The sequence below is a fragment of the Dendrobates tinctorius genome, unplaced genomic scaffold, assembly GCF_039654945.1.
Source record: "Dendrobates tinctorius isolate UK_male_01 unplaced genomic scaffold, ASM3965494v1 ptg000196l, whole genome shotgun sequence".
Classification (NCBI taxonomy): Eukaryota; Metazoa; Chordata; class Amphibia; order Anura; family Dendrobatidae; genus Dendrobates; species Dendrobates tinctorius.
Window position 1 is genome coordinate 16,320,628 of NW_027361863.1, and position 27,913 is coordinate 16,348,540.

The 27,913-nt window shown below is 47.4% G+C and overlaps 1 protein-coding gene across 3 annotated transcripts; it reads left to right on the forward strand.

The window, feature by feature from the left end:
* NOP2 (NOP2 nucleolar protein) lies at positions 1 to 27,195 on the forward strand. 3 transcript variants are annotated; one of them, XM_073552934.1, is made up of 18 exons: positions 4,112 to 4,309; positions 7,907 to 8,056; positions 8,703 to 8,742; positions 8,898 to 8,965; positions 9,043 to 9,350; positions 9,449 to 9,498; positions 11,110 to 11,204; positions 11,393 to 11,589; positions 11,701 to 11,790; positions 16,019 to 16,106; positions 16,193 to 16,333; positions 16,434 to 16,573; positions 24,538 to 24,627; positions 24,861 to 24,983; positions 25,441 to 25,538; positions 25,652 to 25,782; positions 26,108 to 26,163; positions 26,253 to 26,461. In XM_073552934.1, exons 2-17 carry the CDS (start codon positions 7,948 to 7,950, stop codon positions 26,143 to 26,145), a joined length of 1,806 nt encoding a protein of 601 aa, XP_073409035.1. In that variant the 5' UTR covers positions 4,112 to 4,309; positions 7,907 to 7,947; the 3' UTR covers positions 26,146 to 26,163; positions 26,253 to 26,461. The 3 variants fall into 3 exon arrangements, with proteins under 3 accessions (XP_073409034.1, XP_073409035.1, XP_073409033.1); XM_073552933.1 differs by lacking the exons at positions 4,112 to 4,309; positions 26,108 to 26,163 and adding an exon at positions 1 to 22 and having other exon boundaries at positions 26,253 to 27,195; XM_073552932.1 differs by lacking the exon at positions 26,108 to 26,163 and having other exon boundaries at positions 4,116 to 4,309; positions 26,253 to 27,195.
* The last annotated feature ends 718 nt before the right edge of the window (positions 27,196 to 27,913 follow it).

A 27,913-nucleotide genomic window follows, 5' to 3' on the forward strand; every position in this document is an offset into this window, starting at 1 on the left:
GGATGATATTCTCATATCTCAGGTCAGTTAAAAGACGTTTTGGTGGTCATTAAGGAGTTAAAATGTTGTTTTTTGTTTTTTTTTCCACTATTTAAGTTGAAAAATAAACTATCCATGTCTGGAGTCTGTGTACTCGCACTGACCTGGAGAAACATATTTCCATTCCAGGCCTGTTTTACCATATAGTGAACGTGGTAAATAGAATTTATAGAATTGCACTTTTTTTTTTTTTTTTTTTTTTGCAATCACAGCACTTGGAATTTGCTGTTCCTGTTTTTCAGTACACAATATGGTAAAAATCAATGGTGTAATTTAAAAGTTCAACTCGTCCCACAAAATAAAAAAGCCCTCGTATGGCTAAGGGGGATGAAACCAGAATGCTGCCGGGGAGAATAAAGTGAATTTCCTCCCGGCAGCGGGGGTCTGAGTGCCGGCATCGGGCAGGTTGAGAACATGCCGCTTTGGGGATAATCTGCTAGTTTTGAGGTGCCAGGTTCCCTTTAAACATCAACCTCGTCTTAGTAATAATTGTAAAGTGGTCACAGGACGGCAGACGTCATCTGTGAAGTGGAGAGACGCGCGGCGGCTATGACACGTTATATTCACCTTTTTATATACATAGAGCAGGTTATATTCTATAAGGTAAATGGAATTTGTTGGGGCTCTGTCTGTGACCGGAGCATGCGTGAGACTTCACAGCCGGTCTCCTCGATGAAGGCTCCCTGACAGATCGCCTTCGATCAAACGATCTGTTTTCTGCAGCTCCTCTGCAAATGATGCGTCTCCGTGGTAACAGATTACAAATAAGCCGATTTTTTTTTTTTTCATAGCCGCAGTAATTGAGGGGAAGGGGAAGGTGATGGCTGACGCTGCAGGATCAGACCACATGGGGTGTTAGGTACTAAAAGCCACGGACACATCTGCACTGGGGCTGCAGACGCAACCAGAAGAGATGTCATAATATAGACTTTGCAAAGATGGATTAATTTTCAATAAATTAAAAAAAAAAAAAAAATTGGAAGGGAAGTTGGATATAATAGTCACCAAAAAGTGAAGTGATTCCAGCTAGAGGAGCTGTATGGGATATACCTCCGTGTCGGTGCAGGCAGCCGCTGCCGTCATGTTGCAGCATTAAATGCTTGTTCACATTGGGGAACTTTTTTTTTTTTTGCATTCAGCTGGAGCAAAAAAGTTTTTTTTTTTTTTTTTTTTGCATTCTGTGGCCTTTGTTTTGCACTATGACTGGCTTCAAAATGAGGTAACAGTGGATCCATCAGTGAGCTCGTTTTGACAGTCTGATTTAAAGTGTGTAACTCTTATCTATTATTTTTTTTAAGACCACAGATGGGGAAAAAGGCCCGTAAGAGCCAAAAGCTGCCAAGTGTTTAATGAAACCCAATTGCAATGCTGATTTTTAGCCACAGAATGGCCTGCTGCGTTTCCAGGGAACGCACACTCTGGGCCTCTGGGATAAGTGTTTTTTTCCTAAGTTTACAGAACGGTAGAAGCGATCACCTCTGCCGTGTGCACACCTCCAACGCTCCCAAAAACACCTGGGAACTTTGAAAAAGGAAGTGTTGGGAAAACTTCCAGAAAGTTTGTTGTGTGCGACGCTGGGAAAATCCAAAGCGAGACTGAGCTGCTGCGTCCAAACGGAAAACTCGGAAGGGACATGAATGCTGTATGAGGGGTGTGGCTTCTGAGAAGGGGCGTGGTTAGAGCCCTTCTCACTTTAAAAGGGTGAGAAATTATTACAGGATGTGATCGGTGGAAACTTGCTGACCACTGGGGTCCGGCCGCTGGGACCTGAACCCCCACAAAAAAAAGTTGAGTGCAACACTCAGCAGCCCACAGGCAAAGCATGGAGCGACAAGTGTCCCTCTGGGTGCGGTCGGACCTCGCTGATCAGTAAGTTATTGGGTATGTGAAGCCTTGTTGTCACTGGACAATCCCTTTAAGTATGAGCTCACAACAGGTGTTCATGCTCCCAAACGTTGTGACCCCCCTATGCGCACTCTGACATAACTCTACATCATAGTCACGAGGTGCAATACTGCAGCAGCGACCTGAGTGAGCGCCGATCGCTGCTGCTTAACCACTTAAATGCTGCTGTCAGTCCCCCCATCCTGAGTGATGTGACCACTCGGTGCCTGGTGGATTACTGATATACAGCTCTGGCGAAAACTTAAGAGACCAATGCACAGTTTTATAAAAATCAGCTTCTCTACATGTCTGGCACCCATTCCATTCCAGTGTCAGTTGAATTCCAACCAGAGTACACCTCATTCTACTTCATGTGCTTCTGATTAGGTGATCACCTGAACCAAATCTTATTTAAGGAAGGAAAGTATAAAAAACCCTGCTGTGGTGTTCACAATCCTCTTGCAATAGGACAAGCTGGATGGCAAAACAAGTGCTAGTAATATCCCAAAAGTAATAGGAATGAAAAAATAACTTTTATCCATGCCAAAGGAATTGAAAAGAAACATCTTGAGTGAGGAAAAGAAGGGCTCAATTCTGGCTATACTAGCAGAGGGGTACAGTGAGCGTCATGTTGCCTCCATCCTAAAAGTTTCTAAGACGGTAGTCCATTACAACAAGGTCAAGCAGCAGACATTGGGGACAACAAAGCTACAGACCGGCAGAGGGCGAAAATGACTCTCCATTGACCGGGATGACAGTCATCTTAATCGAATGTCACTCAGCAACCGCAGGATGACATCAAGTGACCTACAAAAGGAATGGCAAATGGCAGCTGGGGTGAAGTGCACGGCAAGAACAGTTTGTTACAGGCTCCTAGAGGCAGGGCTCAAGTCAGGTAAAGGTAGAAAAAAAAAAGCTTTACATCAATGAGAAGCAAAGGAGAGCCAGGCTGAAGTTTGCCAAAGACCATAAGGATTGGACCATAGAAGACAGGAGTAAGGTAATCTTCTGGGAGTCTAATTTTCAGCTTTGCCCAACACCTGGTCGTCTAATGGTTAGACGGAGACCTGGAGAGGCGTACAAGCCACAGTGTCTTACACCCACTGTGAAATTTGGTGGAGGATCGGTGATGATCTGGGGATGCTTCAGCAAGGCTGGAATTGGGCAGGTTAATCTTTGTGAAGGACGTATGAATCAAGTCGCAAACAAGGTTATCCTAGAAAAACAGCCGATTCCTTCTGCTCAGGCAATGTTCCCCAACTCTGAGGACAATGCGCCATCATACCACACAGCTAGGTCAATCAATGTGTGGATGAAGGACCCCCACATCCAATCCCTGTAATGGCCAGCCCAATCTCCAGACCTGAGCCCCAGTGAAAACCTCTGGAATGAAATGAAGATGGATCGTCACAAGCCATCAGACAAAGAAGAACTGCTGACATATGTGTACCAGGAGCGGCATAAGGTCACCCAAAAGCCGTGTGAGAGACTGGTGGAAAGCAGCCAGGACGCAGGAAAGCTGGGATTAATGGTTATTCCACAAAATATTGATTTCTGAACTCTTCCTGAGGTAAAGCATTAGTATTGTTGGTTCTAAATGATCTTGTTTTCTTCGCATTATTTGAGGTCTGCATGTTTTTTTGCTATTTTGACCATTTCTCATTTTCTGAAAATAAATACAAAATTTTTTGCTTGGAAATTCGGAGACATGCTGTCAGTAGTTTATAGAATAAAAGAGCAATTTACATTCTACTCAAACATATAAAGAGAACAATCAGACTGAGCCTTCCGCAGTGTTCTCCTAATCCTGTAGCTAGGACCCTGCTGAAGGCCCCGGCCCCCCACCTCGGGCCTCCGGTGCAGTCGACCCTTTTTGTCAATGTCATTTTCAGTAAGGAGAGCGAGTGATCACATCGGACGATCGATCGCAGGTTCACGGCCGCCATATATAAATCTTAAAGATAAGATTTTTAAATATTAAAAAACATGAAAAAATGTAAAGGTCTAAACCCCTCTAATCAATTAAAAAAAAAAAAAAAAATCCCCAAAAAATTGTTGCGACCTGATTGGACACCAAGATCGTAAAAGACTTCATCTAAAGAGCGACAAGGGAGCGAAGCGGTTAACACAGGCGCGTGACGTCACCCGGAGACGTCTCCCAGCATCAGCTTCACACTAGAGGTCGGACTGTTAGTGTTTGATCTTTCGCCGCCGCCATTTTCCTGAAGACCGGAGTCTACGGCTCCCGAAGAGGGACATTCCACAACGGGAAAAAAAATCTTCGCGTCATCCCTGTGGATGGAACGTGGGTGCTGACGTCATCAGCCGGCGACTTTTCTCAAACACGTGAGGGAGCTGGAGCGACGAGCAGGGCTGCGGGTCTCAGGTGAGGGCAGGGGGGAGCTTGGGGTGCTGGCGCGTGGCAGAGACCCCTGTGTAGGACCTCTGTTGTATTTAGAATGTGTGTGGGTAATTCTTGAAAATTAACTTATTTCGGTGGACTCTTTATTAGTATTAAAAAGTTCACTTTTATTCCTTTTCTTTCTAAGATGTAATCCAATCTTAGTCCTGGATGAGTCCCTGACGCGCCGTCCTTTCTAGTGCAGGGGGTGCTCACTGCGCCCCCCATCATTGCACCCCTGTATGGAGACGTCCCCCGGTTGGGGTGCAAGCTGCTGTATCCCAGAAACACTACTTCCATCTGTGAGGTCAAATGTTAGAAGGAGGAGGAGGTGTGAGACGATCTGTAATTATAATGACCGAGCCCCCGACAGTCCTGCAGGGACACACCGCTCTCCTGACCACTGCAGCCAATCATTGACCACAGTAGTGACGTGTGTGTACAGCACTTGATTGCTGAGGCCAGTGATTGGCTGCAGCCGTGACATCAAGGATGTGTTTGATGTAAAGGTACTGTCACACTTAGCGATGTACCAGCGATCCCGACCAGCGATATGACGCGGTCAGGATCGCTGGTACATCGCTAAGTGGTCGCTAGTGAGCTGCCACACAGGCAGATCTCACCAGCGACATCGCTGGGGACGGGGATCGCTACTTACCTGTCACACCAGGCGATCCTGCGTCCTCCCGCCCGGCTCCACGCTCGTCTCTCCACAGGAAGCTGACGACGAGAAACAGTCCTGGACGTTCTCGCGCGACCAGCGGGGGAGCGGTCGTAGGTAAGTATCAGACACAGCGATGTCGCTTAGTGTGACAGTACCTTAGCAGAGGGGAAGTTGCAGATATTTTTAGATATTTTGATAATATTTTGTGTTATTAAACAACTTTCTTGTAATAGCAGGCATCCATTTGATGCAGCATTTACTGATAATTGGCTATGATGGCAAAAGTCGTCCCCATGACAGAGAATGGATAGATAGATGTATTATACCCCAGAGCTGCACTCACTATTCTGCTGGTGCAGTCACTGTGGACATACATTACTGATCCTCAGTTACATCCTGTATTATACCCCAGAGCTGCACTCACTATTCTGCTGGTGCAGTCACTTGTACATATATTACTGATCCTGAGTTACATCCTGTATTATACTCCAGAGCTGCACTCACTATTCTGCTGGTGCAGTCACTTGTACATATATTACTGATCCTGAGTTACATCCTGTATTATACCCCAGAGCTGCACTCACTATTCTGCTGGTGCAGTCACTGTGTACATACATTACTGATCCTGAGTTACATCCTGCATTATACTCCAGAGCTGCACTCAGACATTTATTTGGTCTCCACCAGCAGAATGGTGTTAGATGCCTCATATATCGTTCTTGCACCTGGGAGAGGACACTGACATCCCCTGCTTGCAGGCTGACAATGTATAGACGCAGGTACACACACTTGTGACTACCTGTAGATTTATTCTGGAAACAAGAGATAATAATAATACATTTTATTTCTATAGCGCCGACATATTCCGCAGCACTTTACATTTCAGAGGGGATTTGTACAGACAATAGACATTATAGCATAACAATAATCACATAGATCATAACAGATACCAAGAGGAATGAGGGCCCTGCTCGCAAGCTTACAGTCTATGAGGAAAGAGGGAGACACGAAAGGTGGGTGGTAACAGTTGCCCTGATTGTATGGACCAGCCATAATGTTAAGTGTGTAACAGTACAGACACAGAGGGCTAATGGATGCATAAAGCATGTGGGAACATGATGCGGGGATCCTGGTTATGGTAAAACTTTTGGCTGTGCCACACAGGGATAGATTAGGTTAATGTGTTGAGGCGGTAGGCCAGTCTGAATAAATGTGTTTTCAGGGCACGCTTAAAATTGTGGGGATTGGGGACTAATCGTATTGACCTGGGAAGTGCATTCCAAAGAATTGGTGCAGCATGTGTATAGTCTTGGAGATGGGAGTGGGAGGTTCTGATTATTGAGGATGTTAACCTCAGGTCATCAGCAGAACGGAGGGCGCGGGTAGGGTGGTATACTGAAACAAGGGAGGAGATGTAGGGTGGTGCTGAGCCATGGAGAGCTTTGTGGGTGAGGGGTAATAAGTTTATACTGAATTCTGGAGTGGATGGGTAGCCAGTGTAATGACTGGCACAAGGTAGAGGCATCGGTGTAACGATTGGTGAGGAATATGATCCTGGCTGCAGCATTCAAGACAGATTGGAGAGCGGAGAGTTTGGTAAGCGGGAGACCGATTAGAAGAGAGTTACAATAGTCGAGACGAGAATGAATAAGAGAAGCAGTAAGAGTTTTTGCAGAGTCAAAAGTAAGAAAAGGTCGAATTCTAGAAATGTTTTTGAGGTGCAGATGACAAGAGCGAGCCAGTGATCGAATGTGGGGGAGATGGCTCGGTCTTTAGGAGCGCTGAGGCAAACAAGGGGAAAGATTAAAAAAGTTGAAGGCGCAAAACTTTATTTAAAACTTTGCACTCCACACCGCGTTTTGTTAGCGACATGCCATCTTCCTCTGGCGGTACAAAAGAAAATGAGGGGAAATGACATATTTAAAGGGAGATTGCACCAATAGGAAACAATAGTCAATTAAGATCATAAAACACTCTTAAAATGCCAGAGAAAATGAAATGACAGACAAAAAAATAGGATAACCAATAAAAATGATATAAATAAAAAAAAAAAAACACAATAAATTGATCACTGACCAACAACATTAGCTATAGTTAAATTTAACCCTTCAGGGGCCAAAGTGCCCAGTTTAAAAATCCAATAACGTTCTCTATTAATAAGACTCCCCAAACGATCAGGAGCAGTATCAGCGACCTGAAGCGCATCACTAAAATGCCGGATCAGCACGGAATTCCGTCTTCCTCACCTCCTCGTTCTCACCGGGGTTGTGTAGGGGTGCCCATCTCCATGAGGTTAGTGGCCCCTTGGCCCTTTTAGCTGCACAGTCCCCTAGACCAGCAGGTTCTTCTCATGTGCGCTCCCCAGTGTTCACCTCAATAGTCCGGTTAGGGGGTCTGCATTAGGGGGTGTACTGTTATGCTGTTATTACGTCAATAATACACTTTATCTCTTTATGGCCTGTTTGCCATAACTTTCCTCTTGTCACTGCCATATATCAAGGGACGAGTTGCAGTTTTGACTTTCACCATTCACTTTACCATATAATGTTCTGAAAAAAGGGAAAAATTCCAAATGCAGTGAAATATTGGAAAAAGAAAAATGCAATTTCCGACATTGCGGTAAAAGTGACCTGGAAAGCGAACTCTCCGGGTCCGGACAATTACGGTGATGACGACTTATGTATTTTTTGATCGGCTCCCCGAGATCGCTCTGCGGGTGGGCAATAGCCACCTGGACAACACGCCTTAAATGGCAACGCCAGAAAGTAACAGCGACATTTTAAGTGGCTTACCGCTGCGACTGGAAGCATCCGGGAAGGGGTTAATAAAAACCCAATAAAGATGTTGTGTTTTTTTTGTTGTTTTTTTGTTTTTTACTGGTGCTTTGACTTGAAATTCGTTCTCTGTTCCTCTTACAGCCGCTTATAAAACACCTCTGCCGTATCCCTAAAATTTCATCATGGGAAGGAAGTTGGACCCGCTCAAGAAAGTGCCCCGAGGACCCGGCAGGAAATCAAGAAAGCAACCGGGAGCCGAAAAGGAGCTGAGCAAGATCCTGAGCGACGGTGGTAAGGGCAACATGTGGGCAACAGCCCTAGTGGGTGAAATCTCCTGCATGCCCACATTTGGACTGCTGTGCTGGTGAATGGGACCTGTGCTGGGCCTTAATTAAAGGGGTTGTCCAGGACTTAGAAATTGATGGAGAACGCATTAATATATCAGTGCGAGTCCAACTCCCGGCAATCCGGACCATCAGCTGTGGATGTATAAAGAGAGCGCAGTGCACGCCCCAGAAAAGCAAAGATCCGTACACCATGTAGTGGCCGTTTTCAGGTACTGCAGCTCAGATCACAATGACTTTAATAGGAGCTGAGCTGCAGCACCCGAGAACGACCAGTGCACGGTGTATGGAGAAGAGCTGCTCTGGCTAGTTGCCAATATGAGACAACTATGTAATGATCTGTCCGTATAACAAGCTAAAAGCGAACTCGCACCTCCCATTCTGAGCGTCTGGACTCCCCAAATTTGGACTGAGAGGTGTAAGCTAATAGTTTGGGGTTCCATTCACTGAGTGCAAGTGGAGATTTACAAAAGCCTTTTTTCATCCTGGCTTTTTTTTTTTTTTAATAGATTTTGATGTTGATATCCCTTCTTTAAGCATTTTCTAATATTGATAAAGTAAGTTGATTTCTTTTCTTTTTTTTTTTTTTACAGACGCCGAAGTAAAACGCCTGTCCAGCCGCAGCAGAAAGAGGTGAGGGTCTGCCACGTGTGACTTGTGTGTGTGTGTGTGGGGGGGTGTGTGCTGTGTGTGAGTTGGGGGGATGGCGTGGGGGTCTTCCGTCTGTGACTTGTGGTCCTTTTTATTAGATGTATTATTCATCTTACTTATTCTAAATCCCATCACAGAGCAGCAAAAAGACGGCAGGCGGAAGAACAAAAAGTAAAGTCGAGTAAACCTGAAGCAAAGCACAATGGTAAGAAGTCTCCTGCTGCGTCCCGGCTGCACGAACGTCTTACTTGTTATCACCGCTTACATCTTACCGTTCCTTAGGTAATGCACAAGCCGTCCAGAAAGGGAAGAAAAAATTGTCAGGATTCAGTGATGAGAATGCAGAGTGGCTAAAACCTGTCAAGAGAGCAAGGAAGGACAAAGATGACGACGAGGATGAGGAAGAGGATGAAGATTTCAGTGATGAAGAGGTAGACAGCGGAGATGAGAAACCTGTAAAACTAGTAGGAGATGATGATGATGAGAGTGGAAATGATGAACCTGCTGAAGAGCTGGAGCTTTCCGACAGTGATGATGACCTACAGGATGACTTTGGCGCTTCCTCGGAGGAAGAAGAGGATGGTGGTGATGTAGGTCCTTCAGCATCTTGCATTCTTCACCTGCTTTACTCTTTACATGTTCGTTTGTATTTCATATATTCTCGCTGTGACTTCTCTTCTTGTTATAGCTTCTCCCAATTGAGAAAGCTGCTGAAAAACAGAAGAAAAAGAGTAAAAGGTAAAAAAAAAAGAAGATTTGGTAACCTATAGACTTTGTGCTACTCCCTGTCCTTCCTTCTCTTCCCCTGCTCCGTAGTGGTGCTCCCTGCCCCTTCTTCTCAGCCTCCTGCTCCATAGTGATGCTCTCTGACCTTCCATCTCTGCCTCCTGCTTCTTAGTGATGCTCCCTGCCCTTCCTTCTCTGCCTCCTGCTCCGTAGTGATGCTCCCTGCCCTTCCTTCTCTGCCTCCTGCTCCGTAGCGATGCTCCCTGCCCTTCCTTCTCTGCCTCTTGCTCTGTAGCGATGCTCCCTGCCCTTCCTTCTCTGCCTCGTGCTCCGTAGTGATACTCCCTGCCCTTCTTTCTCTGCCTCCTGCTCCATACTGATGCTCCCTGCCCTTTCATCTCTGCCTCCTGCTCCATAGTGATGCTCCCTGCCCTTTCATCTCTGCCTCCTGCTCCATAGTGATGCTCCCTGCCCTTCCATCTCTGCCTCCTTCTTCGTACTGATGCTCCCTGCCCTTTCATCTCTGCCTCCTGCTTCGTACTGATGCTCCCCGCCCTTTCATCTCTGCCTCCTGCTCCGTAGTGATGCTCCCTGCCCTTTCTCCTCTTTCCCTGCTCTGTATTGATACTTCCTCCCCTTCTTTCTCTGCCTCCTGCTCCGTACTGATGCTCCCTGCCCTTCCATCTCTGCCTCCTGCTCCGTAGCGATGCTCCCTGCCTTTCCTTCTCAGCCTCCTGCTCTGTACTGATGCTCCCTGCCCTTCCTTCTCTGCCTCCTGCTGTGTACTGATGCTCCCTGCCCTTCCTTCTCTGCCTCCTGCTCCGTAGCGATGCTCCCTGCCCTTCCTTCTCTGCCTCCTGCTTTGTAGTGATGCCCTCTGGCCTTCTTTCTCTGCCTCCTGCTCTGTGTTGATGCTCCCTGCCCTTCCTTCTCTGCCTCCTGCTCCGTACTGATGCTCCCTGTCCTTCCTTCTCTGCCTCGTGCTCTGCAGTGATGCTCCCTGCCCTTTGTTCTCTTGCCCTGCTCCGTAGTAATACTCCCTGCCCTTCTTTCTCTGCCTCCTGCTCCATACTGATGCTCCCGGCCCTTTCAGCTCTGCCTCCTGCTCCGTAGTGATGCTCCCTGCCCTTCCTTCTCAGCCTCCTGCTCCATACTGATGCTCCCTGCCCTTCTCTGCCTCCTGCTCTGTAGTGATGCTCCCTGTCCTTCCTTCTCTGCCTCGTGCTCTGCAGTGATGCTCCCTGCCCTTTCTTCTCTTTCCCTGCTCCGTAGTAATACTCCCTGCCCTTCTTTCTCTGCCTCCTGCTCCGTACTGATGCTCCCGGCCCTTTCAGCTCTGCCTCCTGCTCCGTAGTGATGCTCCCTGCCCTTCCTTCTCTGCCTCCTGCTCTGTAGCGATGCTCCCTGCCCTTCCTTCTCTGCCTCCTGCTCCGTAGTGACGCTCCCTGCCCTTCCTTCTCTGCCTCCTGCTCCGTAGTGATGCTCCCTGCCCTTCCTTCTCTGCCTCCTGCTCCGTAGTGATGCTCCCTGCCCTTCCTTTTCTTCCACCTGCTCTGTGGTGTTGCTCCCCTATGTTAACCATCAAACCATCAATTGTTTATAAAATGGTTTCATTCCATACAGAGATAAGGAAACAGAGGATGAAGAAGACATTAAGCTCAATGTGGACGGTGATGAGCATTTTACCCTGCCAACTGCAGAGGAAATGGAGCAACAACGTATCCTTGTTTGTGATGGTCTCTATTATGGGGTGTAGTTTTCATTGCGAGTTCTTCATAAAGGGGGTAAAAGCTTGTTAGTAACCTCCATATTGGGATTTTATTCAGAGGCATGTCTTCCCCTTCCTCATACACATAAGTCTAGTATGCTGTCAATGTCGTGTCCACCTCCTTACATCACTACTTAGTCTCCACACATCTGGACCTCACCAGCATACAAGAACGGATTAAGGATATCGTAGCTGTTTTGCAAGATTTTGCCAAACGAGGGGGACAGCATACGAGACAGGAATACATTACTGTACTGCGGCAGGATCTCGCTACCTACTACAGTTATGGCGACTACATGATCGAAATGCTCAGTGACCTGTTTCCAGTATCCGAGGTGAGAATTACAATTAAGATCTATTTATATGGAAATGCTGAAAAATGCAAGAAGTGATGTCCCTCACAATGCCTTGTGCGCCAAACATTACTTCTCTTTCTTCTTTTAAAGTTAGTAGACTTTCTGGAGTCCTGTGAGGTGCAACGTCCAGTAACCATCAGAACTAACACGTTGAAGACCAGAAGACGTGACCTGGCACAGGTATAATCACCTCCTCTTCTCATATGTAACATTTATCGTGTATCATCTACATATGTACTACCCCTATGTATAAGAATATAACTACTATAATACTGCCCAATATAACTACTATAATACTGCCCACTATGTACAAGAATATAACTACTATAATACTGCCCACTATGTACAAGAATATAACTACTATAATACTGCCCCCTAGCTACAAGAATATAACTACTATAATACTGCTCCTATGTACAAGAATATAACTACTATAATACTATCCCAATATGCAAGAATATAACTACTATAATACTGCCCCCTAGCTACAAGAATATAACTACTATAATACTGCTCCTATGTACAAGAATATAACTACTATAATACTGCTCCCTATGTACAAGAATATAACTACTATAATACTGCCCCCTATGCACAAGAATATAACTACTTCAATACTGCTCCTATGTACAGGAATATAACTACTATAACACTGCTACTATGTACAAGAATATACCGTATTTTTCGCTTTATAAGACGCTCCGGATTATAAGACGCACCACAATTTTTGAGGAGAAAAATAAGAAAAAAATATTTTTTAATAAAATGGTGGTGCCTCTTATAATCCTTGCATCTTATTGCTTACCGGGGTTGGTGGCTGCGGTGTAGAGGGGTCCCAGGCTCGCTGCTGGAGGAGGCAGGCGTGGAGTGATGCTGCAGGCCGCATTCAGGGATGAGGGGGGGCTCCGATGTGTGCTGTTGCTGCTGCAGAGTCTTGTGCTGGTGTCAGGTTTCTCCACTTGTCCGGCGGTTGGAAGCCGGTGCTGCGGGTGCTCCGGTGCGGCGTTGTGTGCCCATCGATGCCCGGGGCTCTGCCGACATTGTTCGACAAACCAGAGCCCCAGCATTTCCTCGGTTCCCTGTATATGTGCGCTGAAGTGCCGGTAAAAAAAAAATGACCGCCGGCGCGAGCGCAGATGGGATCTCGGGACCAGTTCTATAACACTGCTACTATGTACAAGAATATACCGTATTTTTCGCTTTATAAGACGCTCCGGATTATAAGACGCACCACAATTTTTGAGGAGAAAAATAAGAAAAAAATATTTTTTAATAAAATGGTGGTGCCTCTTATAATCCTTGCATCTTATTGCTTACCGGGGTTGGTGGCTGCGGTGTAGAGGGGTCCCAGGCTCGCTGCTGGAGGAGGCAGGCGTGGAGTGATGCTGCAGGCCGCATTCAGGGATGAGGGGGGGCTCCGATGTGTGCTGTTGCTGCTGCAGAGTCTTGTGCTGGTGTCAGGTTTCTCCACTTGTCCGGCGGTTGGAAGCCGGTGCTGCGGGTGCTCCGGTGCGGCGTTGTGTGCCCATCGATGCCCGGGGCTCTGCCGACATTGTTCGACAAACCAGAGCCCCAGCATTTCCTCGGTTCCCTGTATATGTGCGCTGAAGTGCCGGTAAAAAAAAAATGACCGCCGGCGCGAGCGCAGATGGGATCTCGGGACCAGTTCTCGAGAGATGAGATCTGAAATCTTATCTCTCGAGAGCTGGATCCCGAGATCTCATCTGCGCACGCGCGGCGGCCATTTTTTTGCAGGCACCACCGCGCGCACACAGGGAACCCAGGGAAAATGGCCGCCGGCGCGTGCGCAGATGGGATCTCGGGACCCACCTCTCGAGAGATGAGATTTCAAATCTCATCTCTCGAGAACTGGGTCCCGAGATCCCATCTGCGCACGCGCCGGCGGCCATCTTTTTACCGGCACACAGGGAACTGAGGAAATGCCGGGGCTCTGGCCTGTCGCTCAATGTTGGCAGAGCCCCGGGCATCGACGGGCACACAACGCGGCACCGGACACACCCGCAGCAGCGGCCAGCAACCGCCGGACGCCCCCGATCACAGCCTAGGTAAGGCATGTCCGCTTTGTAAGACGCACCCCTGTTTTCCCCCCAAATTTTGGGGGAAAAAAAGTGCGTCTTACAAAGCGGAAAATACGGTAACTACTATAATACTGCCCCCAATGTACAAGAATATAACTACTATAATACTGCCCTCAATGTACAAGAATATAACTACTATAATACTGCCTCCTATGTACAAGAATATAACTACTATAATACTGCCTCCTATGTACAAGAATATAACTACTATAATACTGCTCCTATGTATAAGAATATAACTACTATAATACTGCCCGTATGTACAAGAATATGACTACTATAATACTGCCTCCTATGTACAAGAATATAACTACTATAATACTGCCCCCTATGTACAAGAATATAACTACTATAATACTGCTCCTATGTACAAGAATATAACTACTATAATACTGCCCCCTATGTACAAGAATTTAACTACTATAATACTATCCCTATGTACAGGAATATAACTACTATAATACTGCCCCCTATGCACAAGAATATAACTACTGCAATACTGCTCCTATGTACAGGAATATAACTACTATAACACTGCTACTATGTACAAGAATATAACTACTATAATACTGCCCCCTATGCACAAGAATATAACTACTATAATACTGCCCCCTATGCACAAGAATATAGCTACTATAATACTGCCCCCAATGTACAAGAATATAACTACTATAATACTGCCCGTATGTACAAGAATATGACTACTATAATACTGCCTCCTATGTACAAGAATATAACTATTATAATACTGCTCCCTATGTACAAGAATATAACTACTATAATACTGCTCCCTATGTACAAGAATATAACTACTATAATACTGCTCCTATTTACAAGAATATAACTACTATAATACTGCTCCTATGTACAAGAATATAACTACTATAATACTGCCCCCTATGTACAAGAATATAACTACTATAATACTGCTCCTATGTACAAGAATATAACTACTATAATACTGCCCCCTATGTACAAGAATATAACTATTATAATACTGCTCCCTATGTACAAGAATATAACTACTATAATACTGCTCCTATTTACAAGAATATAACTACTATAATACTGCTCCTATGTACAAGAATATAAATACTATAATACTGCTCCTATTTACAAGAATATAACTACTATAATAATGCCCCCTATGTACAAGAATATAACTACTATAATACTGCCCCCTATATACAAGAATATAACTACTATAATACTGCCCCCTATATACAAGAATATATCTACTATAATACTGCTCCTATGTACAAGAATATAACTACTATAATACTGCCCCCTATATACAAGAATATAACTACTATAATACTGCCCCCTATGTACAAGAATATAACTACTATAATACTGCTCCTATGTACAAGAATATGACTACTATAATACTGCCTCCTATGTACAAGAATATAACTATTATAATACTGCTCCCTATGTACAAGAATATAACTACTATAATACTGCTCCCTATGTACAAGAATATAACTACTATAATACTGCTCCTATTTACAAGAATATAAATACTATAATACTGCTCCTATGTACAAGAATATAACTACTATAATACTGCCCCCTATGTACAAGAATATAACTACTATAATACTGCTCCTATGTACAAGAATGTAACTACTATAATACTGCTCCCTATGTACAAGAATATAACTACTATAATACTGCTCCTATTTACAAGAATATAACTACTATAATACTGCTCCTATGTACAAGAATATAACAACTATAATACTGCTCCTATTTACAAGAATATAACTACTATAATACTGCCCCCTATGTACAAGAATATAACTACTATAATACTGCCCCCTATATACAAGAATATAACTACTATAATACTGCCCCCTATATACAAGAATATATCTACTATAATACTGCTCCTATGTACAAGAATATAACTACTATAATACTGCCTCCTATGTACAAGAATATAACTACTATAATACTGCTCCTATGTACAAGAATATAACTACTATAATACTGCCCCTATGTACAAGAATATAACTACTATAATACTGCCCCCTATGTACAAGAATATAACTACTATAATACTGCCCCCTATGTACAAGAATATAACTACTATAATACTGCCCCCTATGTACAAGAATATAACTACTATAATACTGCCCCTATGTACAAGAATATAACTACTATAATACTGCTCCTATGTATAAGAATATAGCTACTATAATACTGCTCGCTATGTACAAGAATATAACTACTATAATACTGCCCCCTATATACAAGAATATAACTACTATAATATAGCTCCATGTTCTTACTTTTTTTTTTTTAAGGCTCTTATCAACCGTGGAGTCAATTTGGATCCGTTGGGCAAATGGTCAAAGACTGGATTGGTCATTTATGATTCCTCTGTGCCTATTGGTAAGTTTGGAGTGTTTGGGGTACGCTGTCTGGTGCAGTCTTTCTCAGGGTGGACATAGGGTATATAATGTTTCCTCTCCTTCCAGGGGCCACTCCGGAGTATCTGGCTGGACATTACATGCTTCAGGGAGCTTCCAGTCTTTTACCCGTCATCGCTTTAGCGCCTCAAGAAAATGAGCGAGTCATGGACATGTGCTGCGCTCCTGGTGGGAAGACCAGTTATATGGGTGAGTATCGCGGGGGCTTCACATACAGATAGATTGTATATTCTGGGGTCTTCTCTTTCGGTAGTTTCACTGTTATATGACAATGTTACCGTATCCACAGCCCAACTGATGAAGAACACGGGGGTCGTTGTCGCCAATGACATGAACGCCGAGCGTCTTCGTAGTGTGGTGGGAAACTTGCACAGACTGGGAGTCACCAACTGTATCATCTGCAATTATGATGGTCGGAAGCTTTCTGAGGTGAGGGCATAGACAGGAGGGTTTTCCACCGATCTGGAGGTGATGGCCTTAACCATCCCCAGTGGGTGAGAAACCAATGATCACAGGGGTTTATTCATCTGAATCTATTTTTCTCCTTCGTCTCATTGGAGGACACAGGTAATGTTGTGTTTACTACCGCCATCTGGAGGCTGAAACTAAGTAAACAACACAAGGTTAGCTCCTCCTCTGCCGCCTACACCCTCGCCTCGATTATGGGCGGAAACCAGTTTTTTTGCTTAGTGTCCTTGGAGGCACACTTGTCTGGATCTCTCCAGACTTCTTTCTTTTTTTCCATGATGATAAGACAGGGGCGACGGATCCTATTGAAAGGGTCCGATCTCCCCAAACCATCAACGGGCGAGCACGTGTTGAGTATCGTCTCCACGTATCCTTTCCCGCACCGAGGGATATATCTGGGCCTTTTTCCCCAGACATCTATTTTTTGTGCTGTGGAGATTAGACAGGGGCAACGGATCCTATTGAAAGGGTCCGATTTCCCCAAACCATCAACGGGCGACCACGTGCGAGTGTCCCTCCATGTATCCTCTCCCGCGACGTGGGACATGATGCCGGACTTAGCCCTGGCCACCCCTAGGTATGAAACCATGGGCTGCACAGAGGCACAAGACTAGTCTGTGCGGCCCCCACTGCTCCACCAACGCTAGGCGGCGGCGTTGCAAGGCGGCGGACGGTCCCTCTCCTCACCCCCTGAAGGGGTTAGACGGAGTTAGGGTGCCTGCACACCGTCCTGGATACCCCCCCCCCCCTCCGTTTCCCCTCTACCTGAGCGGAGAAGTGCGGCCAGATGACGTGGATGTGATAGCCGGGGAGGGCCCTGCGGCGTCCAGATGCCGGAGCTGGTCAGCAGAGGCTGACAGGATTCAGTGCGTCCCTTTCCTTTCCTGGCCCCCCTTCTTCTCCCCCCACTTCACAGGAAGAGCGGTTACTGCAGCGGTGGCAGAGTACACCTGGCGCCTATAGAACGCCGGCTCCGGCCTTAAGGTGCGGCGCCCTGCCCGCCCGCCGCCACCCCCGTCGCAGGTAGTTAAAAATCTAGGCCGCGGCTTCGGCCGGTGGTAGACGGCGGCCGGAAGTCCCGCCCTCCCGGCGCGATATCTCTTCCGGTGGCCCGCCCTCCAGACTGGGCGGGCGCCGAATAAATTGAGGCCCCGGCTTCACCTCAGTATAGGCAGCGCCAGAGAAAGAGCGGTCGGGTAGCCGTAGCAGGACAGTGCACGCGTGCCAGGAGAGGCGGCACGCGTGGGGGACACAGGACCGGGTAAGTGCGGTCCCAGCTGCAAGGTGGCAACCAAGGGTACTCCTCCCTCTCCTCTCCCCCCACAGCTCCTAGTAGGGCAGAATTATCAATATGGCTGGGAAAGGGAAAATGCACACATTCCTGTATGCTGCATGCATAGCCTGTAGGGCAGCATTTCCGCGGGCACAGAACAATAAATTATGCGAAGCCTGCGACTCCGAACGCTCCCAAGAGCCCTCCCCCGTAACCGAACACAGGAGTTCAGATCCTCCGGAATGGGCCTTATCCCTGTCACAATCTATGGCTTCGCTCACAAAGGCGATCGAGTCTCTTCATGCCCCAGATAGGACCAAGGATAGTGTTTCGCTGATCTGGCAGGGGTCCTCCACCACACAAGACCGTTCGGCCTGCAGGGGTCGCTCTCATTCCAAGCAGGCGCAAAGGCGGCGAACCCGCATGGCCTCGCCCAGCCCATCCGGTGCCTCGGCATCATGCTCGCCTTCACCAGTTGTGGGGAGCGGGCAGAGTTCAGACTATGACTCAAATGAGCCACTGGACCTAGATACCCTGGAGTGTCGGGAAACTATTGACAGCCTCATTGATGCCGTTAATCAAACTCTGGGGGTTGAGGATGACGTCGCCTTGACTTCAGGCCATAAGGTTTCCTTCAAGCGGGCTAAGCATCCGCACAGGGTGTTTGGTACTCACCCAGAGTTTGAGGACATAGTGCAGCGTCACGGGAAACGGCCGGATAAGCGCTTCTCGGGACAGAAAACGATAGAGGCAAAATATCCATCTGCTCCAGAGCTCTGTAAGAAATGGGCGGAATCCCCAGTGGTGGATCCACCAGTGTCACGCTTGGCATCGAGATCCTTGTTATCGGTGCCTAGTGGTTCTTCTATCAAGGACCCCACGGATCGGCTCATAGAAGGGTTGGCTCGCTTCAGTTTTTGAAGCTTCAGGATCAGCACTCTCTCCCTCGTTCACGGCAACGTGGGTGGCCAAGGCCATGATGTCATGGGCAGAGTCATTGAGCAAGGTTTTGCAGGATAGAGATCTGCCTACAGAGGTAGCAGAGATCGCGAGTCAGATCGCTATGGCCGGTGACTACTTAGTCAACGCTTCCTTGGATGCGGCCAATTGTGCGGCTCTTGCGGCCGCAAACGCGGTAGCCATTAGGAGGGCACTATGGTTAAGTTCTTGGCGGGCCGGTTCAATTTCCAAGAAGTCTTTGACTTCCCTGCCTTTTCAGGGTGGCCGTTTGTTCGGGGAAAGATTAGACCAGCTCATCTCCGATGCTACATGGGGGAAAAAGCAGCTTCCTCCCGCAACACAGGGTCAAGCAGCCGTTTCGCCAGGCTCAGGCACGGTTTCGGGCCTTTTGCAACCCCCCGGGTGGACGGCAGCGGCCAGCTTGACCGCTCCAGGTCGCTCCAACCAGGATAGGGAGCGACAGGTCTCGTATAGAGCCAACCCATTGGGGAGAATGTGGGCTCGCCATCCAGGGCGAGGGGAGCCAGGGCTCACAGATCATCAGTGAAATGACTCGGAGCGCTTTCTAGGCGACATCAGCAGAGTAGGCGGCCGCCTTCTCTGCTTTCGCCAGGTCTGGGTCACGATAGCACGCGACTCGTAGGTAGCGGAACTCGTGTCCACAGGTTACAAAATAGAGTTTTTCAAGTTTCCCCCAAAACGTTTTTTTCTATCTCGACTTCCCAAGATGGAGCCCCGGGCAAGGCGTTGCTAGGGGCCATCAACTCACTCCAGCGCAATGGCGTAGTTATTCCCGTACCAGAACACGAGAAGGGGCAGGGTTTTTATTCCAATCTGTTTCCAGTTCCCAAAAAGGACGGGACAGTCAGGCCGGTTTTGGACCTGAAGCTCCTGAACAAGTTCATCAGGGTCAAACATTTCCGAATGGAGTCTCTCCGTTCACTTATATCGGTCATGGGACAAGGGGAATACTTGGCCTTGATCGATATCGAGGATGCCTACCTGCACATCCCCATTTTTCCTCTGCATCAAAAGTTTCTACGGTTCGCCATCAATGGCCGACGTTTGCAGCACTGCCCTTCGGGCTAGCCACTGCTCCCAGAGTGTTCACAAAGGTGATGGCAGTCTTGATGGCCGTCTTACACTCTCGGGGCATAGTCGTCTTGCCATACTTAGACGACCTCTTGGTGAAGGGCCCCTCGTTTCAGGCATGCGAAGAGAATGTCCGCATCACGCTGGATACCCTCTCTCGCTTAGGATGGTCGGTCAACAGGAAGAAATTATTCCTTGTCCCAGCTCAGAGGATTTCTCTTTTAGGGATGATTTTCGATACCTCTAGAGCGTTGGTAATTCTCCCTCAGGACAAGGCGCTAGCCCTCCGGCAAGGAGTCCAGAGGCTTCTGCAGCCAGTCCCGCACACCATTCGGTTTGGGTTGAGTGTGCTAGGAAAGATGGTGGCAGCAATAGAAGCAATTCCGTTTGCCCAATTTCATTTTCGCCCCCTACAGCATGCCCTCTTGTCAGCCTGGGACAAGAACCCGTTCACGCTCGACCATCAGTGCCGGCTATCCTCGCAGGTCAGACAGTCGTTGGAGTGGTGGACGAGCAGGTCCTCCCTTCTGCAGGGGAAACCCTTTCCCCCAGATCACTGGCTAGTGGTCACGACAGACATCAGCCTCCTCGGCTGGGGAGCGATTTTTCGCCACCACACGACCCAGGGACGGTGGTTGCCGCAAGTGGCACGCCTCCCGGTCAACTTATTGGAAATACGAGCAGTCCGGCTGGCACTGCAATATTTTCAACACTTCCTAGCAGGACGTCCCGTCTGGATCCAATCAGACAACGCCACGGCGGTGGCTTACATAAATCGTCAAGGGGGCAAGCACAGCAGAGCAACCATGCGCGAGGTAGGGCACGTTCTTCACTGGGCCGAGAGGAACCATGCGGTAATATCGGCAGTCCACATCCCGGGAGTGGAAAATTGGGCGGGGGACTTCCTCAGCCGGCAGGGGGTCGCATCAAGAGAATGGTCGCTGCACCCCGAGGTCTTCCAGCAGATTTGCCAACAGTGGGGGACGCCGGATGTGGATCTGATGGCCTCCAGGGTGAACGCCAAGGTGCCCGTGTTCGTCGCTCAGTCTCGGGACCCGCGAGCGATCGCAGTGGATGCGTTTGTTCTACCATGGAAAAAGTTTCGCCTCCCATATTTGTTTCCCCCGCTGCCGCTACTCCCGAGGGCCATCAAAAAGATCAAAACAGAGGGGGTTCCAGCGATTCAGCTGGCTCCAGACTGGCCCCGTCGGGCGTGGTACGCAGATCTAGTGCAGCTGCTCACCGACTTGCCATGGCGACTGCCAGAGCGCCCAGATCTACTGTCCCAGGGCCTGATCTTCCACCCGAACTCAGGGGCCCTGTGTTTGACAGCATGGCCGTTGAATCTTGGATTCTGACCCAAGCGGGGTTTGGGTGCGAGGTGGTCGCTACAATGATTAGCGCCCGGAAGGCTGCCTCGGCGAAAATTTACCATCGTACCTGGAAAGTCTTTTTCGCTTGGTGTCGAGACCGGGGTTTTTCCCCGCTGACATTTTCGATTCCCAACATCCTCGCCTTTCTCCAGTCGGGCTTAGACTCGGGGTTGGCCCCGAGCTCCCTTAGGAGGCAGATATCAGCTTTGTCCATCCTGTTCCAGCGAAGAAATGCTACCAGTATGCAGGTGAGAACTTTCATTCAGGGAGTCTCCCACCCTATAGGGTGCTCCTGGACACCTGGGATCTTAATCTGGTCCTGAGTGCTCCGTTCGAACCACTTCAGGACGTTTCTTTATCATACCTTTCCCGGAAGGTAGTATTCTTGGTAGCCATAACTTCCATTAGGCGAGTCTCGGAGTTGGCGGCCTTGTCTTGCCGAGCACCGTTTCTCACTTTCCACAAGGATAAGGTGGTGCTCAGACCAGCTCCCCCCTTTCTGCCGAAGGTCGTGTCCTCGTTCCACGTTAATGAGGATATTGTCTTGCCCTCATTCTGTCCGGCCCCAGTACATCGCGTGGAAAAAGCTCTTCACACGTTAGATCTGGTAAGAGCACTCAGAAGGTATGTGGCACGGACGGCACCCTTCCGTGAGACGGACACGCTGTTTGTGCTCCCTGAAGGGCGCAGGAAGGGACTCACAGCCTCAAGATCGACCATAGCCGGATGGATCCGTCTAACGATTCAGGAGGCCTACCGCATCAGGGGTGCCCCAGTCCCAACAGGGATCAGGGCACACTCTGCTCGGGCAGTGGGCGCCTCTTGGGCGCTTCGACATCAGGCTTCGGCAGAACAAGTGTGCAAGGCAGCAACCTGGTCCAGCCTGCACTCGTTTACTAAACATTACAATGTCCATACTCAGGCTTCGTCAGATGCGAGCCTAGGTAGAAGGATTCTCCAAGCAGCGGTGGCGCACCTTTAGACAGGTGCATGTAGCTTGGATTGGTGAGTCAACTTCCCACCCAGGGACTGCTTTAGGACGTCCCACAGTACCTGTGTCCCCCAATGAGACGAAGGAGTAACATGGATTTTTGTGAGTACTCACCGTAAAATCCTTTTCTCCGAGACGCTCATTGGGGGACACAGCGCCCACCCTATTAGCCAGTTGGCTCTAGTTTATTTAATGTACATTTTTTGTTGTCAGGGTGGACCTTTTCCAGACATATTGTTATTCTGCATTAAGGCTACGTTCTTTTTTTTTTTTTTTTGTTTCACGTTATTCTCTGACTGCTTTTGCACTAAACTGGTTTCCGCTCGTAATCGGGGCGAGGGTGTAGGCGGCGGAGGAGCTAACCTTGTGTTGTTTACTTAGTGTCAGCCTCCAGATGGCGGTAGCATACACCACAGTACCTGTGTCCCCCAATGAGCGTCTCGGAGAAAAGGATTTTACGGTGAGTACTCACAAAAATCCATTTTTTTTTTATCTGGAAAGCCAGCACAATGTTGTGTAGAAGACCCGTATCCAGCGTCAACTTCATAGACCGATGATGGGGGGGCGCTTATCAGAGGTCAACATTCGCCAGGCTAAATTAACTTGATTCGTGCAGGTTAACCTCATCCTGCAAAATCATGTACTTTTCTCCATAAAGTGAACATGTGTGTGCCCCTTCCACATCCACCTCCAGGGGCTTCTCTGTCATCCATCCTACATCCATAGACATTAATATGGAGTCGCCCCTCTGCAGATATAACGGCTCCCGCTGTTCTGGGAACGATTTCCACAAGACCTTGGAGGCATCTCTGGGATCTTTAGTCCCTTAATCCAGAAGAGCATTTGTGGGGTCAGACCCTGATGTTGTGGGTCCGGGCTCTCAATCTCTGGTCTAAGTGTTACATGAGGCTGAGGTCCGGGCTTTGTGCTCCCGCTTATGTCCCACCCTCCATGTCTGTATGGATCCTGTGCACTGGGCACAGTCATGGGGAACAGAAAAGGGTCTTCATCAAACTGTTCCCACAAAGCTGAAGCTACAATTGTCCTAAATGTCTGGTGTTGAAGGATTGTTTTCCCTTCACTGGAACTTAGGGCCGAGGCTGACCCCTGATAGAGAAGTGTGATCCGTCACTGCACAGAACACATCTCCTCCAGAGGCCAGTGGTGGCGGCTTTACATCACTCCATCCGACGCTCTGCATTGTGCTTGGTGATGTACGGCTGTATGCAGCTGTTCGGCCATGAAGCTCTCAGCGGGGGGCGCAATGTTTGTGCTGATACTAGAGGAGGTCTGGACTCTGCAGTTATAGGGTTAGCAGAGCGGTGGTGACTTTTCAGCACTCGGTCCCCGGCTCTGTAACATTTCGGGGTCTCCTCTTCGTTGCTGAGGTTCCTTACGCTTCTCAATAACATCACTCACAAGTGATGGAGGAAGATTCAGGAGGAAGAAATGTCATGAACAGACTTGTTCCCCTGATGAACACAGTGGTATCAGGGAGCTCTGCCACATGTTAGTCCAGAGGTTATAAACCAGGGGAGGGTCTGGTTGTCGTACACCAAGGGCAACAAGGTTGAAAGAATAACCTGAATTCAATGAGTAAGGCTGTTACTGTGTGCTTATACTTTTGTCCATATAGTGTGTATCATCCCAGAGCTCAGCAGCTGTACCCGGGCAATCAAGCTACTGTGGATGAGATTCCCTTAGATACAGATGTTTGTGTGCTTAATGAACGCCTGCTCTTTCCTTCATCATGCCTCTGCAGAGATTTAAAGGGTTGTACCATGTTTGGCAGTTATACCATATAATAATAATACAAAAAATCTTTATTTTTATATAGCGCTAACATATTCCGCAGCGCTTTACAGTTTGCACACATTATCATCACTGTCCCTGATGGGGCTCACAATATAAATTCCCTATCAGTATGTCTTTGGAATGTCTAATGGATAGGGGGCAAAACTTCCCAATCATCTGGTGTCCGACCCTCATTACTCCCAGGAATCGGGGCTATGATTGGAGAGATAGCCGATCATGCCCACATTTGCTCCATTCACATGGGTCTATTCTCTGGATTCCTGGGGGTCCCAAAGTGAGGACACTTAGCCCCTATTTTATAGATAAGGGATAACTTCCAGACTTGGTGCAATGCCTTGAATGTTCTTTTTCCTGTGCTCACAGTTGCCCCTTGCTGAGTTAAGCTTTCTGATATATTGATTATTTTTCCCTTTGTTTTCAGGTTCTCGGAGGATTTGATCGGGTTCTCCTGGATGCTCCGTGCAGCGGAACTGGGATCATCAGCAAAGATCCTTCTGTAAAAACTAACAAGGTGGGTGACATATGGGAAGGGGGCTCTCATGAAGAGATTGGTTGGGTAGACTAATGCCTGTGTATTATAAAGGTCAGTGGTCTCCAAATCTTGTGAACTACAACTCCCAGCATGCCAGGAGTTGTAGTTTGCAATAGGTGGACCCCCACCAGTTGGAGATCAGTGATTCTGGGTGTGAATTGGGCGTTCTGTGTATTTATATATAATCTGATGTGGTTATCGGGTATTTGCAGAATGCACAGGACATCCAGAGGTGCGCACACATCCAGAAGGAGCTGATCCTGAGCGCCATCGACTCTCTCGATGCCCAATCTACAAGCGGTGGATTCCTGGTCTACTGTACTTGCTCTATCACAGTAAGTGTCATTACATTTTGGCCTAATACTGTTTTTTGTTTTTTTTTTGCTTCCTGTCACTTAAGCCATTGGCAAACACTAGTCACCTCTTCCCCCTAGCCTATAGCATGGCTGATGGCAGGCAGCAATAACGTACATTTACAGGGGTTGTCGAACACCTGAAAGAAAGAAAATTTCATCCTTGAATGACTTTAAAATAAACTAAGGCATACTTGCTTCTCCGGAGATCCACCCCAGTTTGAGAAGTCACAGCACCGCTGCTGCCTGTGATTGGCTGCAGGGGTAAGTCTTGTCATTTAAGCACTGCAGCCAAGCACAAGCTGCAGCTGTGCCGTGACTTCCAAATGGAGCAGAAATTGTTTCCAGAGCCGGCACTGACTTCGTGAGCTGCCCTTGCTGGGTCTGTCATGGCACTGGGATGCAAGTATGCCAAAAGTATGCCATTTTGTGCCTTCAGGTGGAGGAGAATGAGTGCGTTGTGGATTATGCCCTGAAGAAAAGAAACGTGAAACTTGTACCAACGGGTCTGGACTTTGGCAAAGAAGGATTTGTGAAGTAAGCACCTTGTTGGATCGTTTTTAATGGACAGTTTTTATGGTCCATTGATGAAATTTATCGGGGGGGCGCCGTGATTTTATAATACATTTTCTTTTGACTCCTTCCTTTAGATTTAAGGAGAGGCGTTTCCACCAATCTCTGCGCCTGACTCGCAGATTTTACCCTCACACTCACAACATGGACGGGTTCTTCATCGCCAAACTTCGAAAGTTTTCTAATACGATCCCATCTAGTAAAGAAGGTGAGTGGCTGAGCGTTATCACTGGTGCCATCTAGTCCGGTGCTGTGGGTGAGCAGTTATCACTGATTGGGTGGCACTGTAACATCCAGCAGACCTAAGTCTGTTTAAGTATAACACGTGTTCCCGGATTTTACATTGATAGATGTAGGATAGTGGTCTGATCACTGGTTCCCCTACCAAAAGGTCTGCAGGGAAAATCACAGGGCACAATGTGTGATGGGTCCTGGGGGCTTTTTTGTTCCATTCTTCAGGTTGATGAGGCAACCAGGGATTTATCCAATGTGTAACGGAAAACAAAAGCAAAGTACTAATTCATGTCTTTCAGTTCTTCAGCAATGTTCCCGACATGTTTGCTGTCAGTGAATGAAAAAGTCTACAGAGGTTAAAATGTCATCTTGAATATTTCAGTGGGCTGTTCTTCTGCTTGTTTTGCAAATTTCTAATCCCATTTATCTTTTCCATTAATGTAGCAGAAGAATCCGATGCTGATCAGACTAAACAAAGTGACCCAGAGAAGAAAGAAGCTGGACAGAAGGATGCAAGCCCCAAACCAGCCACCCAACAACCGAAGAAGAAGCAGAAAGCATCTCCAGCAAAACCTGGGCAGAAAGCATCTCCAGCAAAACCTGGGCAGAAAGCATCTCCAGCAAAACCTGGGCAGAAAGCATCTCCAGCAAAACCTGGGCAGAAAGCATCTCCAGCAAAACCTGGGCAGAAAGCTTCTCCGGCAAAACTAGGGAATAAAGTCCCGCTGGTAAAACCTGGGCAGAAAGCTTTTCCGGCAAAACTAGGGAATAAAGTCCCGCTGGTAAAACCTGGGCAGAAAGCTTCTCCGGCAAAACCAGGGAAGAAACTTTCTCCGGCAAAACCTTGGCAGAAACCTTCTCCGGCAAAACCAGGGAACAAATCCCCACTGGCAAAACCTTGGCAGAAAGCTTCTCCTGCAAATCCTGGGCAGAAAACGACTCAGACAAAAGCAGAGCCGTCAATTCCTAAAACAGAGGATCAGGCGAGCCTGACGGATGAAAAGAAGCAGATGTTCATGAAGAAAAAGAAGCTTTTATTAAAAAAAAAGAAAGAGAAAAAGAAGAGTAAATAGTATCGCAGACCCCATCCACCATCTCCTGTTCTGCACTGGTCCCTGATCAGTAATCATCCAACCCCATGTATCGAGAACAACAAGCTGGCCCACAGGACTCCACAATATGACCAGCGTGTGGGCTCCATACGTGCAAGGTCTTCTCTACACGTGGACTCTGGGAACCAGAGATGCTCTGCAAGAGCTTGGACTGTCTAGGGCGGGTGAGATGCTCTGCAGGCATGTACTCCATGCCATGGACTCTCTGCTGATTTTGTCATTTGTGACTTTCTTGTTTTATTATAAATTGTATATATAAAAAAAAAAACAAATTGCGTGTGTTGTAAATGTGACATTCTCCACCGACATGTTCTGAGTAGGATTTTTTTTTCTTCAGCTAAGGAAGAATAATTTTGGATGTTAGTATAAGCATTCATAAGAGTGAACCTCCTATATGGCTCCAGAAAGCAGTAGTGTCTGCTGTCTGGCATCCAGCTGGAAATATTTAAAATGAACAGTTGAGAGATCTTTCTATTGGTCAATCTAGTATCATCAGCCAATCAGCATCACAGGGGATGGAATAAGCAGTGCTTATTGGCTAAGATGATCTGACAGACAGGGTCACCTTCATCATGATGCTCCTCCCAAGTCTCCTTTTCAGCTGAATTCCGAGCACTGAACACCAAAGTCATACATGCAGAAATGTTATTCTGGGATGTGAAATTGTGTTCAAAGATGAACCATTTTTTGTATTTTACTAAACCGCTTCCACTCGGTGCTATTCCAGGATACTTAGAGCATTGGCTGCAGTCTCTATTGCCATCAGAGCCACTTGTGTATTAATCCTTCCATAAATCACAGATTATAGAAGTCCATACTGAGTACAGGACAGGGCGTGTTACCCGGCAGCTGTCGCTATCCTTTACCCTCATTTATGGAAGTCAGCAGCTGTGCCTGAAATAGGAGAATGTGGGATTCTGGGGCGTCACTCGTAAAATATGGACAACCGACGTCTTCAGTGAGACAAGGGTAAATTCACAATTTCACGAACAT